This window comes from Gekko japonicus, unplaced genomic scaffold, assembly GCF_001447785.1.
Source record: "Gekko japonicus isolate JY-2015 unplaced genomic scaffold, Gekko_japonicus_V1.1 scaffold1835, whole genome shotgun sequence".
NCBI classification, from domain to species: Eukaryota; Metazoa; Chordata; class Lepidosauria; order Squamata; family Gekkonidae; genus Gekko; species Gekko japonicus.
The window spans coordinates 109,385-122,983 of NW_015173191.1; the positions used below are offsets into that span (position 1 = coordinate 109,385).

Sequence of the window (13,599 nt, forward strand, 5' to 3'; positions counted from 1 at the left end):
ATAATAAAGCTCCAATGCCTTTGTAAAAATGCCGTCTTGATAGTGCTGGTTCAATATGTTTTTGCATCCTACAGAGAGAAAAAATCCCTCTGATGTGAGTAACACCAGTCCAATAACTGCCACATTCTGGGGGGCTCCTACAAGAAGGGTTCCAGAGCCTGGATTGGCCCAGGGCCACTGCAGCATCTTGGGAGGAGTGTTGAAAAGGAGCTGATCTCTGTGGGTGGGCGTTTTACCAGCCAAGGATGCACCCTTTTGCTTCTGCCATTGGGGGGGGGGGAGCAAATGTCAGGAAATTGTAGTTTTCAAAGTTACATTTAAAAATCTTTCTGTTTTCATTTTCTTTCTAGAACTTGCACCCCAATCTCTGTAACCTGTATAACTTTAAGAGCTGTTGATGGTAAAGATTTTATGTTGTTTGTTGTGTAATGAAAGAGAATATACATGTGCTTGGGCAGGTGAACAAGCGCAGCTTCAGGTTCTAATACAATAGCGGGTGAGGATCCTAGAACGGGCCTATCGGCCACCGCGGATCCTGCGCCCAGCCAGTGGTGGACAGTCACTGTGTAAATAGCCTGTCACGGGGAGTGGTGTGTGTGCTGGGTGTGGTGTGTTTCATGGATTTAAGCAGGGATTCGGCCCTGGAAGTTTGTCTTTGAGCTTTGAGCTGAATTCCACTAATAAATATGAGCTGCTCACTTGCTATGCATCTGAACCCAGAACATTTCATTGTTTAAGAGCTAAAGAGATTACATTGATTCTTACCTGTGAGCCTTGCCTTGCTAATGTTTCCAAGTGCCATGTTTGATGGTCCTCCTGGTATCAAAGTGGTGGCAGGGGTGTGTCTCAGGAGGTGGAGGTGGTGGTGACTACCAAAGCAGGAGCCCCACAAGTCTCTTAAGAGAACTGGGGAGCAGGGAGGGATTCTTCCAGGGAAGGCTGGGTGCCCCTGGGCAAAAACACATCCCTCCGCCTTGCCTCAGGGGAGTGTTGTCTCTTGCTTGCCAGCTTGTTCATGGAGAGATAGCATAGAAAATTTCTAAATAATTAGTGTATCTTATTATTTAAATTATCAAGTAGGAAAGCAGCCCAGGAGTGCTTAGTTACGGGTCAAAGCCATTATTTACAATTTCTAGGAATGGGGCGCTCATTTGCAAGCAGAACTTCTGGCAGGGAAGACTACTTGTCTGGTGCTTCACACAGTCAGGTTTCCTCTTCCTTTTTACTGTCTTTGCTGCCAATTAATTTTTTTTCAAGGATGACCTTTAGTGTAAAATATACATCTGCAGATTATGAATTCATGCTAACTCCCACAGCAACTAACATATCTCCGTGACCTGGTTTTTAACTCTAGTGTACATTTTGTTGGTTTGTTCATGTTTTTATATACAACGAGAAGGAAGACCCATTGCAGCAACAATGCAATGGACTCTGAAAGGCAGGGGGGTCTTCCCCTGTGGCCCCCCGCTCTCTACCTGGCCCTCAGACTCGGGGGGGTGTCGAGGGGACAACCCGGCAGCGGCTCCCTGCCTGGGCTGTCTCCAAGCTCCCTGCCTCCTCCGGAGACCCTGGTGTCGAGGGGCGACTGCACGGGCTGTCAGTGGCTCCCTGGCTGGCCACGTCCAGCAGGCTGCAAGGTTCCTCCACCGTGGCCTGCCCCTCATACCGTGGAGCCTTTGTCTTGGGGTTCAGCTGGGCTGCTCCCCTCGGCAGTGTCTCCGACCAGCGTGTGGCATCCCCAGGGCAGCGGTGGCGCTGGCTGCTTCCCTCCCTTCTGGCTGTCTGCCTCCCCACCCTCCCTTCCATCCTCTCAGCAGGCTGTGGGGAGGCAACATCGGTGCCGGCAGAGAGGAGGCCAGAGCAAGGTAGGGCGGGGAGCTGCCGTCTCATTTCCCTTGTACCCCACTCCGGCCAGGGCCCGGCTCTCCTCAATTGGCTGGGTTTGGGAGGGAGGCGAAAGGAGGCCACGCCCAGAGTATGGCAAGGAAGAAGGTGGCGGTGCAGCTGGGGCTGGAGGGCAGCAGCAGGGCGTGGCGAGGCCAGGGCGTGGCGAGGCCCATGGTCCAGAAACATATTTTAAAATGTGACGAGGACTGCCAAGACCTTATGTAATTAAGTAATTGCCTTTGATTGATCAAAAGGTTACATACATTTGCCCAGTACCAAATCTTCAATAGAGATTCCTTTTCAGATACAGAAGGAAGTTTTAGGTAAATGTATAGTTTAGTTACCATTTGGTATTAGAAAAAAAGACCATTTGTAGTATTTTGTATTCCTGACAAACCACAAGGAAAATAGCTTTTTAAAATTGCTCTTAATTCATAGCCCTGATAAAATTTATCCTTATTGACTTCTCTGTAAGTTAGGCCAACGGCAGATTGCTACTACTTTCCCATTTCCATGCCACTTTAGAGGTCAATGGAAATCTGCTTTAAAATATTTTTACCTTTATTTGTTATGCTCAAAGATCAGCCAAAGTTGACAGGCCATTCCCAGCACATCTACATACAATTAAATTTCAAATCCACATAATAGGCTGATTTCAGTTGTACAGACATAATAGGTAAAAACAGTTAACAAGCTGCTTCCTTATTAATTAATTAATTAATTAATTAAATTAGGCTTTTATACTGCTCTCTCCACAAGCAGAGGCACACAATTTGGGCACCTTAAAGGTAATCTTGTTAGAACACTCTGGAACAAGGAGGAAAATATAAAATTCAATAGGTCTGCCTGAAAAATTTGGCAAGATCGGAATTACATATAGACTGAATGACCATTGTTGTTGTTGTTCAGTCGCACAGTCGAGTCCGACTCTTCGCGACCCCATGGATCATCTCCCGCCAGGCCCTCCTGTCTTCCGCCATCCTCTGAAGTTGGCTCAATTTCATGTTCGTTGCATCGATGACACTGTCTAACCATCTCATCCTTTGCCGTCCCCGTCTTCTTTGACCTTCAATCTTTCCCAGCATCAGGGTCTTCTCCAGGGAGTGCTCCCTTCTCATTTGGTGGCCAAAGTATTTGAGCTTCAGTTTCATTATCTGGCCTTCCAGGGAACAGTCAGGGTTGATTTCTTTTAGGATTGACTGATTTGATCTTTTTGCAGTCCAAGGGACTCTCAAGAGTCTTCTCCAGCACCATAGTTCAAAAGAATCTATTCTTCGGCGCTCGGCCTTCCTTATAGTCCAACTCTCGCAGCCATACATGACTACTGGGAATACCATTGCTTTGACCATGCGGACTTTTGTTGGCAGGGTGATGTCTCTACTTTTTATCATGCTGTTTAGGTTCGCCATCGCTTTCCTCCCAAGGAGCAGGCGTCTTTTAATTTCATGGCTGCAGTCACAGTCTGCGGTGATCTGGGATCCCAGGAACGTGAAGTCTGTCACTACTTCCACGACTTCCCCTTCTATTTGCCAAGGAGTGATGGGGCCGGATGCCATGATCTTAGTTTTTTTGATGTTGAGCTTCAAGCCCACTTTTGCGCTCTCCTCTTTTACTCTGAGCAAGAGGCTCTTTAGGTCCTCTTCACTTTCAGCCATTAGAGTGGTATCATCTGCATATCTGAGGTTGTTGATCTTTTCCCCAGCAATCTTAATTCCCGCTTGTGATTCATCCAGGCCAGCATTTCGCATGATGTACTCTGCATATATATTAAATAAGCAAGGTGACAATATACATCCTTGTCGTACTCCTTTTCCTATGCTGAACCAATCAGTTGTTCCATATCCGGTTCTAACTGTCGCTTCTTGGCCCTTATACAGGTTTCTCAAGAGACATGTGAGGTGGTCTGGTACTCCCATCTCTTTAAGGACCTGCCATAGTTTGTTGTGATCCACACAGTCAAAGGCTTTAGCATAGTCAATGAAGCAGAAGTAGATATTTTTCTGGTACTCTCTTGCTTTCTCCATAATCCAGCGAATGTTGGCAATTTGATCTCTAGTTCCTCTACCTCTTCGAAACCCAGCTTGTACTTCTGGTAGTTCTCTATCCACGTACTGTTGAAGCCTAGCTTGTAGGATCTTGAGCATGACCTTGCTAGCGTGTGATATGAGTGCAATTGTGCGATAGTTTGAACATTCCACCCCCCTAATGTAGCCAATCCTCCAAGAGCTTACAGAGCTCTTCTTACAGGGGCTACTGTAAGCTCTTGCAGGATTGGCTACATTAGGGGGGTGTCGCCTAATATGCAAAGGAGCTCCTGCTACAAAAAGAGCCCTAAAGGATAAATGCATATTTCCCCAGAGTTGATGATAAAGCATTTAAAGCAGAGCAAGGTAAGGGTCTTTGGTATGCAGGGAATTCTGAAACATATAGTCTGTCAGAGCAAAGTTTCCTACCACCGGATGAGACTTTGACACGCTCTGTTTGAAGAGTTACATCCCAGACTCACTGTTTAATTATATCTTTGGCTCTCATAAATTCAAGATAGCGTAGGGCCAGGGGCAAAACCCCATAGAAATGTAGTTTCTCTTCAATAGCTTTCACCCAGCACGAGTGGAAATTAGCTGAAAGAATTAATGGAGTCAATCCAGAAGGGGTAAAATTTAATTTAAGCCAAAAGCATATTGCTTGATACCACCCTTGTGCTTCAAGTGGCACCATCCCTGACTCTAATCTAAGAAGGGCACGGGAAACACAGCATGGGACCTCAAATATGGATCTGAGAAATTTAGGTTGTATTATCTCTGGGGAAATGGAAATCTTTATATAAACACAGTGGTAATGCATACATGAATTGGGGAATTACGTTGGCCTTTGGTCACATAAGGAATGTAGGATCCCTTTTTATGAAAAAAACCCCCAACAACCTCAGGGTGGCTGATATGTCTCTTTGGACATTCCTAATCAATGCTCCCTCTAGGCTGTGGAGTCTTGTGAGCAAAAACTCTACTTTGTGAGCTACTGGCATTAAAGTTGTGAACAAGCGATTTGGCTACTGCATAATTTACTCTGGAGCCATCCTTCCTGAGCTAAGACAAAAATGTGTGAGTCAGAGGCTAAAAAACTGTGAGCTAGCTCACACTAACTTAGCTTAGAGGGAACACTGGTCCCAATACTGTGGGGCATCTGAGCATTCCATGAACCAGCTGACTGAAAAACTATGCCTAGGTATTTGAAAAACTTCACCTACTCAGTGTCATGGCTGTCAACCTGCCATCTATGTTTAACAAAGTTTTTTGTAAAGACAGGGATTTTGGTCTTTTGAAAATTTCTTGTTAACTGTTCCCTTACAATACAGTATAAAAACCTGATGGGCTTTAAAATATCCCTCTTCGTCATCATTAATAAAACCACCACAGTTGGCAAAGTCTTCAACCAGAAGAAACCTTGCAGTCTTGTAATACCTGGGATGCACACATTTTATTAAATACTATGATTGGCAACTTTCACTTAGGAAATTCCTGGAGATTTGAGTTCAATGACTGGTTGGGGCATAGTTTAGGGACTGAATAAGCTCATCAGAGATGTGATGTCACAACCAGGTCAATGGTCAGTTCCTCCAACTTCTTCTTTTTGAGGTCACTTCCACCAAAATTCATATCTAAATTTCTCACCTTGTATCACTTCTCCCCACCTTTTCCTCTCACCTTATATCACTGGTATGCTTCTGTATCAAGGCATAACCATCTGATATTCCCTATGGTGTATTATAAGAGAAATAAGAGTCCTAGAGCAAAAACCTTCTGTTTCTCCCAGACTCTATGACATACCACTGTTTCTCCAAGGGTCTGGAGATCAGCTGTCATTCTTCAGGCCACACTTTAATACTGGTAACTCTATTAAATACTCATATGCTGCCAATAAGTTTGAAGTTTACTTACTCTATGTTTTGTTGGTTTTACCTAAGACAGGTCCAGCTTTTCAAGATTGTGAGGTATCAGACAATTTTTAAAAATATTACATACGCAAGTATGATGGGCCTATAACACAATTGATTTAATGTCAACCAGAGACAGGAAAGTCCAGAAGGAATCTTTTTTGTTATGTGATGCTCTGGAACACAGACTCTATATTTGGTGGTTGAGCAGCAATATCTGTTAAACTGAAGGATACCACCTGCTGTTATATTTTGTGGGTTTTCTGTCCAAGAAGTAAAATATATCGATTTATATTGAGGCAGCTAAGATGGTGACACACTACATTGTTCCAGACAAATCTGTCAGTAGATACAATCATATTAGTTGTAGTTCATATTTGGACCTCACTTAGAAAATACACAAGAACCACCATGTTCTGAAGTGAAAATGAGGACATTTATTCAAATTTGGGGTTGATGGTAATGTTTCTTGATATTTAGACATTCAAGACTACAAGTAATAAGGTTATAGACCCTGCTTACAAATCTTACCAAGTGCTGATACCAGTAAATAGGCTAGAATCTCATTAAGATCTGTGTTTTGTTCTCAAAGACCTGAATTTAATATTATGGTCAAGCTTGATTTGTACATACCACTTAAGTGTATGAACTCACTGACTGAATTAGCAACATGATCACATAGTCTTATAAGAATACACTTAGGCTTTTTCATTGTTTAAACCATGGTTATGAACTAAATCTGAAAAGTTACAAACCAGGATGTACTTATCTGATCATAAGCTGGGCTTACTAATACCTTTCTGTATGCAGCCTCCAAGGACAAGGTGTAGCTCAGCAACCTAAACTATGGTTCACTATATAGTTGGGATCTTAACCAGCCTTTAGACCATAAGCCATGGTTAGTTCTAACTATTGTTAAACATAAAGTCTGCAGTGGATCCATTATAGAAATGTATAATATTACTTGAAAGAATGTTAGGGTCAAGTATTTACAGTTTTAAAATTGAAGAAATGCAATGCATATTAAAAGAAAACTGAATTTTTGCTATAGCATGCTTAAGGTCCGCAAAAGCACTACCTTTAAGTGTTTAAGCACTGTTAGAAAGCGTCCTGCTATAGACAAATAAAATGGGCCTGTAGTTCTATGTGCTGGGCTTGTGTTTCTTGAAGAGTAGTCCCCAGTGCTATATGTTAATCCTCTTTTGAACATGGAGGGACTTTCAAAATAGTTTATTATATGGCATGGCTAACTGTGGTTAAATTATTTTTTAAAAAATCACCATGGGTATGCCCAGGCGATTAGGTGTGCCTAAAGTAGCTCTTTGGATCTTAGCCTCTGTAAACAACTACAATATTTAAGTATTGAAATTATAACTAATGAATTGCTAGAAAATAAAAATACGTGTGTACAGGATTAACCCAACATGGTTCACACATTGCCATTTAAATTAAATTAAACACCTTATCTTATCCTGAGGTTTGCATTAAATCCTGTTATGAAATGCTCAGATTTTCAGCTCTTCTCAAAATTTATAGCCCCTTCAGGGGTTTAATGTTTCCGCATTAGAGTGTATAAAAACATGAAAACATTCATTTGAAAAGGATATTATATTTAGGGGATATTTTAAATATCTTCTATATGTGCGTATTACTGAGCCATGCTACTCTAACATGTCCTCATACCAAGTGATTTCCTACAGTGAGGTAGAAAGGCATGTTTACTCTTCTGCTGCTCTACTTATACTTTATTCATTTTTTTTCAAAGTTTCCTCCTTTGTAAACAATGTAAATGCATCTGTAGGTAGAAGTGGGAAAAATGCAAACATGCCATTAAAATGCATTTATTTTAAGAGTTCAAATCTAAATAGCATCTCAACACAAATATATATAACACAGTCTAAAGAGATGTGTTATGTAAGGACAGTTATTAAAAAAGCAAATACTGCTTTCTGTTAAAGCCTTTAAACTCAGGACTTCAGTCCTCAGCCAGTGAAACTATCTGAATGATGCCCAGGTACTTAGTACTGTAAGGGCCCATTCACACCACACAACAGACATTTATCCAGCATGTACACCAGAGTTTTCAGAGGTAAAAAATGTAAATCAAAAGTAGATTTTCATGGTGTGTATACACATAGAGAAGCACTGAAACATGCCATTCTCTTCACACTTCCTGTTTATGGTTACTACTGCTCATGCACATGTGGTAAATGAGCTTGCTCTGTAAAGTGTGTACCAGCCACAATCAGAATGAATGCCAAACAAAGAGTAAATGTGTTTTACCAGGCAATCAATGAAATACCAAACAGAGTTACACTCTTCTAAGCCGATTGACTTTAATGGGCTCAGTGGGATAATTCCACTTAAAACTGCACTGACTGATGAATTTTCTGTAAAAACATCATTGGAAATACTACAAAAATATCTAGTCTTGTGAAACTGTATATAAAACACAGCCCCCATTGACGGAGTTACTCACACGCAAGGGTATAAAAATTATCAGGGTACTTCGGAAAGAACTAGTGCCCTGAAATTTGGTACATGCACAATTGAAGGCACTCTGATTATTACTATTATCATTATTAATAATAAAAAAGCAACTTAACATTGGACATCTGTCCTTCTCTACCTCAAAGAGGGAGAGTCAGAGTTTATCCTGAATGAGTATGGTAGTTCCAGGCCACACAGGAAGCTAAATTTTGGCACACACTAAGCCTTAAACACCCTATTAGAAACATTTGAAGAAGGTTGATTTGTTTATCCTTATCTCTAAACAGCCCTGACCTGGGTAGCCCAGAATAGCTCAATCTCATCAGATCTCAGAAGTAAGCAGGGCTAGTATTTGGATGGAGGACCTCCAAGGAATAGCAGTATCACAGTGCGGAGGCAGGCAATGGCAAACCACCTCTAAATGTCTTTTGCCTTGAAAATCCTACAGGGTGGCCATAAGTCAGCTGTGACTTGACAGCAAAACCCCCTCACAAAAATAAACAGGGAATTCGAAAGGGTTAAACTATTCCCACAATCACTAGGTAGCTGAAATATGATACCCATACAGTTAAAACACAGGAATTACTACAAATATCTAAAAGGGAGAGTTGTTGAATAACTCAAGAAATATCCCTCTAAAAAAACAGTAAAGATACTTCCATGCAGTACTTAGATTATGGTGAGGAGTGAGCAGTCCCAGACCCTGACCTCTTGTTACTCTTTAGCCGTGTTTTTTAAAAGCTGCATGAAGGGCATGGCTTTAATGTCCTGCCTCTATTTAAGGACTCCCATCGTTTTCTCTGGATCACATTACCATATTTCTTCAACTTTGTATATCTGATTGAACTGGTCTCCATCTCTGTACCTCTTTGTTTAATCTATCCAGGTCTACCAATGTTATCATCCCAGACAGAATATCACTTTAGCAACTGTTTCTTGCCCCTCTCCCCCCCATGTCATGCACTTAGTTTGGTTGGCTACTCCCTTTTTCCCAACTGAGTCTCTTGCCACACTTCAAGAAATCATGCTGCTCAAAATCTGCAATGTACACTGGCTGAGGGAACTTTCCACCTAAGTAGAAAGTGCCTCACTCAATAACTGCTTAAAAAAACCCTTTTATCTGTAATGTCAAGATCTAGAATAACCTTGAATAAGAAAAAAATGGTTACGTGGAGTCCAACTCAAATGGCCATCAAGAACCACACAGAAGAAGACTGGAATATGTCTATTTGGGCTGGAGGACCTGCTGGGGAAGAGAAGGGCAGAATTTCTGCTGCCCTGGAAGATGCACTGAGCCCAAGCTGGTTTCTTCGCTTTATGAAGATCAAAACCAGAGATTGAAAGCAACGAACAACATTCTCAGTAATCTCCGGGATGGCAGGAAGATGGGTTCCAATCCAGATCAAGAGAAGGGCACTATGAATGTAACTTCTCCCATTTCTCTGGGCATGGGGATTTGATAATGAGAGGAATAATTGTCTTCTTGTGCCAATTACCCCATTTCTCAGTTGATGTTCCTTCTCTGGGAGAGTTTCTGTTGGTGATCCCAGCGCTGGAGAGTCATTCCCTTCCTGGACACCACCACTCACAAGCATAGTGAAAACAAATGGGGAGAGTACTGTTGCTACACAGGTTTTGGAAGGGGGAACAAAAAAAATATGAATGTAAGACTTCTCTAAGATTTCTGCAGTTAAATAGGAGGTTGTTGGTTAAGTTTGTAGCCTCAATTGAAGAGGGCATAAGATCCCCTTAACCTTTCAACTGGATAACCATGCTAGTCTTCTGGCACCTTAATGACTAACAAATTTTTATGTTAGCATAAGATTTCATGGATTAGAGCACACTTCATCAGATCTGCTTAACTCTACAGAAGCTTGTGCTTGAAGAGAAATTATTCTCTATTGCCACAAGAGTCCTCTTTACTTTCTCTAAGCACTGTCCTGATTGCTGTTCATGTGCACTCATGAAGCTTGCTCTTAAGGATCCAAGAATGACACAATTTATATAGCACTCCATACTAGATGTGTGGGAGAGGATAAAGAGACGTGTGTTGTGGATTTTATATAAGTGCCCCCTGCCTTTCTCCCCATGATTTGAGCACTGTTTCCATACCATCCAGAAGGATCAAATTTGGTACACGCACAACCCTTGATGCACTAAATAAATATGAAAACAGAACATTTTTACACCTTTGTGTGTGTGTATGTTATGCGCCCTCAAATCACTTCAGGCTGCGAACTAATGACCTCCAAAACATCCCATCATGAACACCTAGCTGTCACAAAACTTGGGGCATGAAGGTTACCTTGCAACAGAGACCAGCATTCCAGCACAAATCAAACCAAAACATCATGTTCAGCCATAATAGTTGTTTCCTCTTCAGGTTTGGATTTGGGGGATTTCTAGTAGCAGGTTTGGATTTGGGGCATTTCCAGTAGCAACCAGGAAAATGGATTTATGCTTGCACAATGCAAGCTTCACATACTACTGTAACTATATACATACTTACACAGACATAAATATTTGTCATACAGCATCAGGATTTTCCCAAATATAGGTGTGGAGCTATGCACCTGTATATTCAGACACATACACACAGTAAATACCCCTGAAATACCTTAGAAGAATAACATGTTACAGAATCAAAGTGAATCTGAACTGAAATTCCAGAACTGCTCCCAAAGACAGAATGCCTAAAATGTAACATGGCTGAGTCCCTTTAGGCACAATACGCTGGTGTGTTCCTCCAAAATCCTTTGAAATGAGTGGGAGTAATTGAATGGAAGCTTCCACAGCTCCAGTTCATTTCCATGGTGTTTGCACTGCAGAAGTCAAGGAGAATGAGCCCAAGTGCTTCTAGACATTTGACTTCTTAGCACAGATCCACCCATAAGAATTTCATAAATAGCTGCTTACAGTTCCTCAGCAGAAAGGGAACTGATTAAAGAGTCACTTTGCTCAGGTGGAATTTCTTGTAGCACACTGTGATAGTCCAAACTGTTAACGATGCTCCTGGTTTGACTGCCTTCTGTATTCAGTTGACTTCTTGCCACTGGAGCATCTGTGCTCACCACACTCCCAGTCCGAGATCGATAGGGAGGGAGGTCTACATGGTTCTGAGATTCTGATTCTGAGGAATATGGAGGTGGAGGAAGATCAAACCACGGAGGTCTGCTGCAATATATAAATAAGATAACATGTCACTGAATATATAAAGAGAAATAATCTGACATTCACAATCATCTTTCTTTTCAGTAAATGCAGCAGATCCAGTTAATCACCTGGATCTAATGCATTTACTGAAAAGAAAGATGATCCTGAGTGTAAGATGATCCCCATAAAATGTTATTAACAAAATTACTGTACATAACTGTAACTTGTATGCAAATGGAAGATGATTCCCTCCTTTTTCTGGACAACATACATGGGGGGGGGGATCCCAGTCTTCCTTTTGGGTAAACACAAAACAAGTTTCTAAATTTAAGGTAACAAGCAAACATTCTTTATTTCAGTGACCAAGCTGCTGCAGTAAACCTATAGTACTGAGAGACAACATCAGGAGGAGGCCATGGCCCCTATGCCCTATATGTTAGCACTCCAGAGTGATTGGTTGGCCATTGCATGAAACAGGATGCTGGACTAGGTGGACCACTGGTTTGATTTGGCTGGGCACCTCTTATGTTCCAACTGTGTTGTGTATGGACAAATTACCAGTCCGGGATCAATCTTAAAGAAAAACAGTTCCCTTATTTTGTGGCAGAAAACAGCTATGCACAGTGCTCCTTGGATGTTAACTGTGACATTAGAAACCCTGACATCCTCTGAGGAGTTTTGTAATTTTTGTAAAATTGATTTTATTTAAAATGATAATAAATAATAACTAGTTTATGCAATGCTTCATTTTTCTGTTCTAAAATACAGGTAGACAACCTATCTCAGGCATGGGTGAAGGGGCAAGACAGACAACTGAATTTGGTAAATGAAACAAAACTGTACGGCAAGATATATTTAAGCTCTTGCCATAAAACATGAAAAGGTTAACTTAATTGCACATTTTACAGAAGCTGATACTGTGCTACAGAACTGTTCAGGCAGCAGGATGCAAGCTATTCTTTCTAGCCTCAGGACAGCAGTGATAAAGAACTGGACTGCTGGACTGACTCCAAAGCATGCTGGAAATCTGTCAGCATTATAAAAGCTGCTGCCTGCTGCCATGTTATCTCCACAATCACCACTGAAACCAATGTTGGTTTTAGTAACAAAGCCAAGAAATGAATAAATTGGCTTCCTCTTTCTAAAAACTGCACTTGTAGTTATGTAGCTGTCACAACCGCCTGGGCAGGAACAGGGATAGGAAAGTAGTATTTCTATTGGACGTGTCATCAAGAGGACATGTCATCAAGTTCCAAGTGCCACTGTGTAAAGTCTGAGAAATCTGAACTTAGTTCTAGCATGGATACATTAAGTCACTCACTAATTAACAATCAGCCACCGTGACAATGAATCCCACAGGCCTACACATTTATGTACTGCAAAACAAATGAGCTTGTTTTTAAATCAGCTGCATGCAATCCAGACATCTTCTCTAAGGTAACATGGGCAGAAACTTGCACACTTTGTTGCAGGGAAATGTACCTTTCTGTCCCACTAGTGGGGACTGTATTATGTAGAGTGTGATTGTGCAACTGTCATGGGTATGTACTGGACTGTGGCTGTGATGCTACTGATAGCAAATGACAACTCCTTATCCCCATACTCATGTGCAATCTTTTTGTCACATTTAATTTTATTCTTAATTGTTAATTCTTTAAAGGCTGAGCACTACTAAGATTACTCATCTTACCCACCTCCTTGGCAACAGAGTGCCAACACTTCATACACTCTGCCTGTTATTTTCTAGAGCTTCTTTCTGTTTTCTTTAAAAGATCCACACTCTTAAAAAAAACCCCACTCTTTCTATCCAGTATTAGAGTACACAGTTTTGTTAAAGAAAATCTCATTATTAGGGTTGACGTGGACTACTTTGAATACAGCAGTAATCACCTCAAAAGCCCCCTAGCAATTACAATTAAGTTACAGTAAGTGAACCCCCTAAATGTTACAGACATTTGGATCCATAGTATATTTCAATAGGGACAGGTAGGGGTCATTTCGTAGAAAAAGAGCTAGGGGAACTCATTAGCATAACTCATTAGCATATGCCACACCACCTGACATCACTGGAAGTGTGTCATAAGGCCACACCCCCTGACATCACCGGAAATGTGTCATAAGGCCACACACCCCGC

General features: G+C 41.5%; 1 protein-coding gene across 1 annotated transcript in view; it reads right to left on the reverse strand.

Annotated features, from left to right (window-relative positions):
- Window positions 1-8,751: 8,751 nt before the first annotated feature.
- Window positions 8,752-13,599, reverse strand: part of LDLRAD3 (low density lipoprotein receptor class A domain containing 3) — a 219,277-nt gene continuing 214,429 nt past the window's right edge. The window contains exon 6 of the mRNA XM_015422615.1: window positions 8,752-11,485. Coding sequence (XP_015278101.1) covers window positions 11,224-11,485 — 262 coding nt within the window. The 3' untranslated portion in view covers window positions 8,752-11,223. The remainder of the gene's footprint in view (window positions 11,486-13,599) is intronic.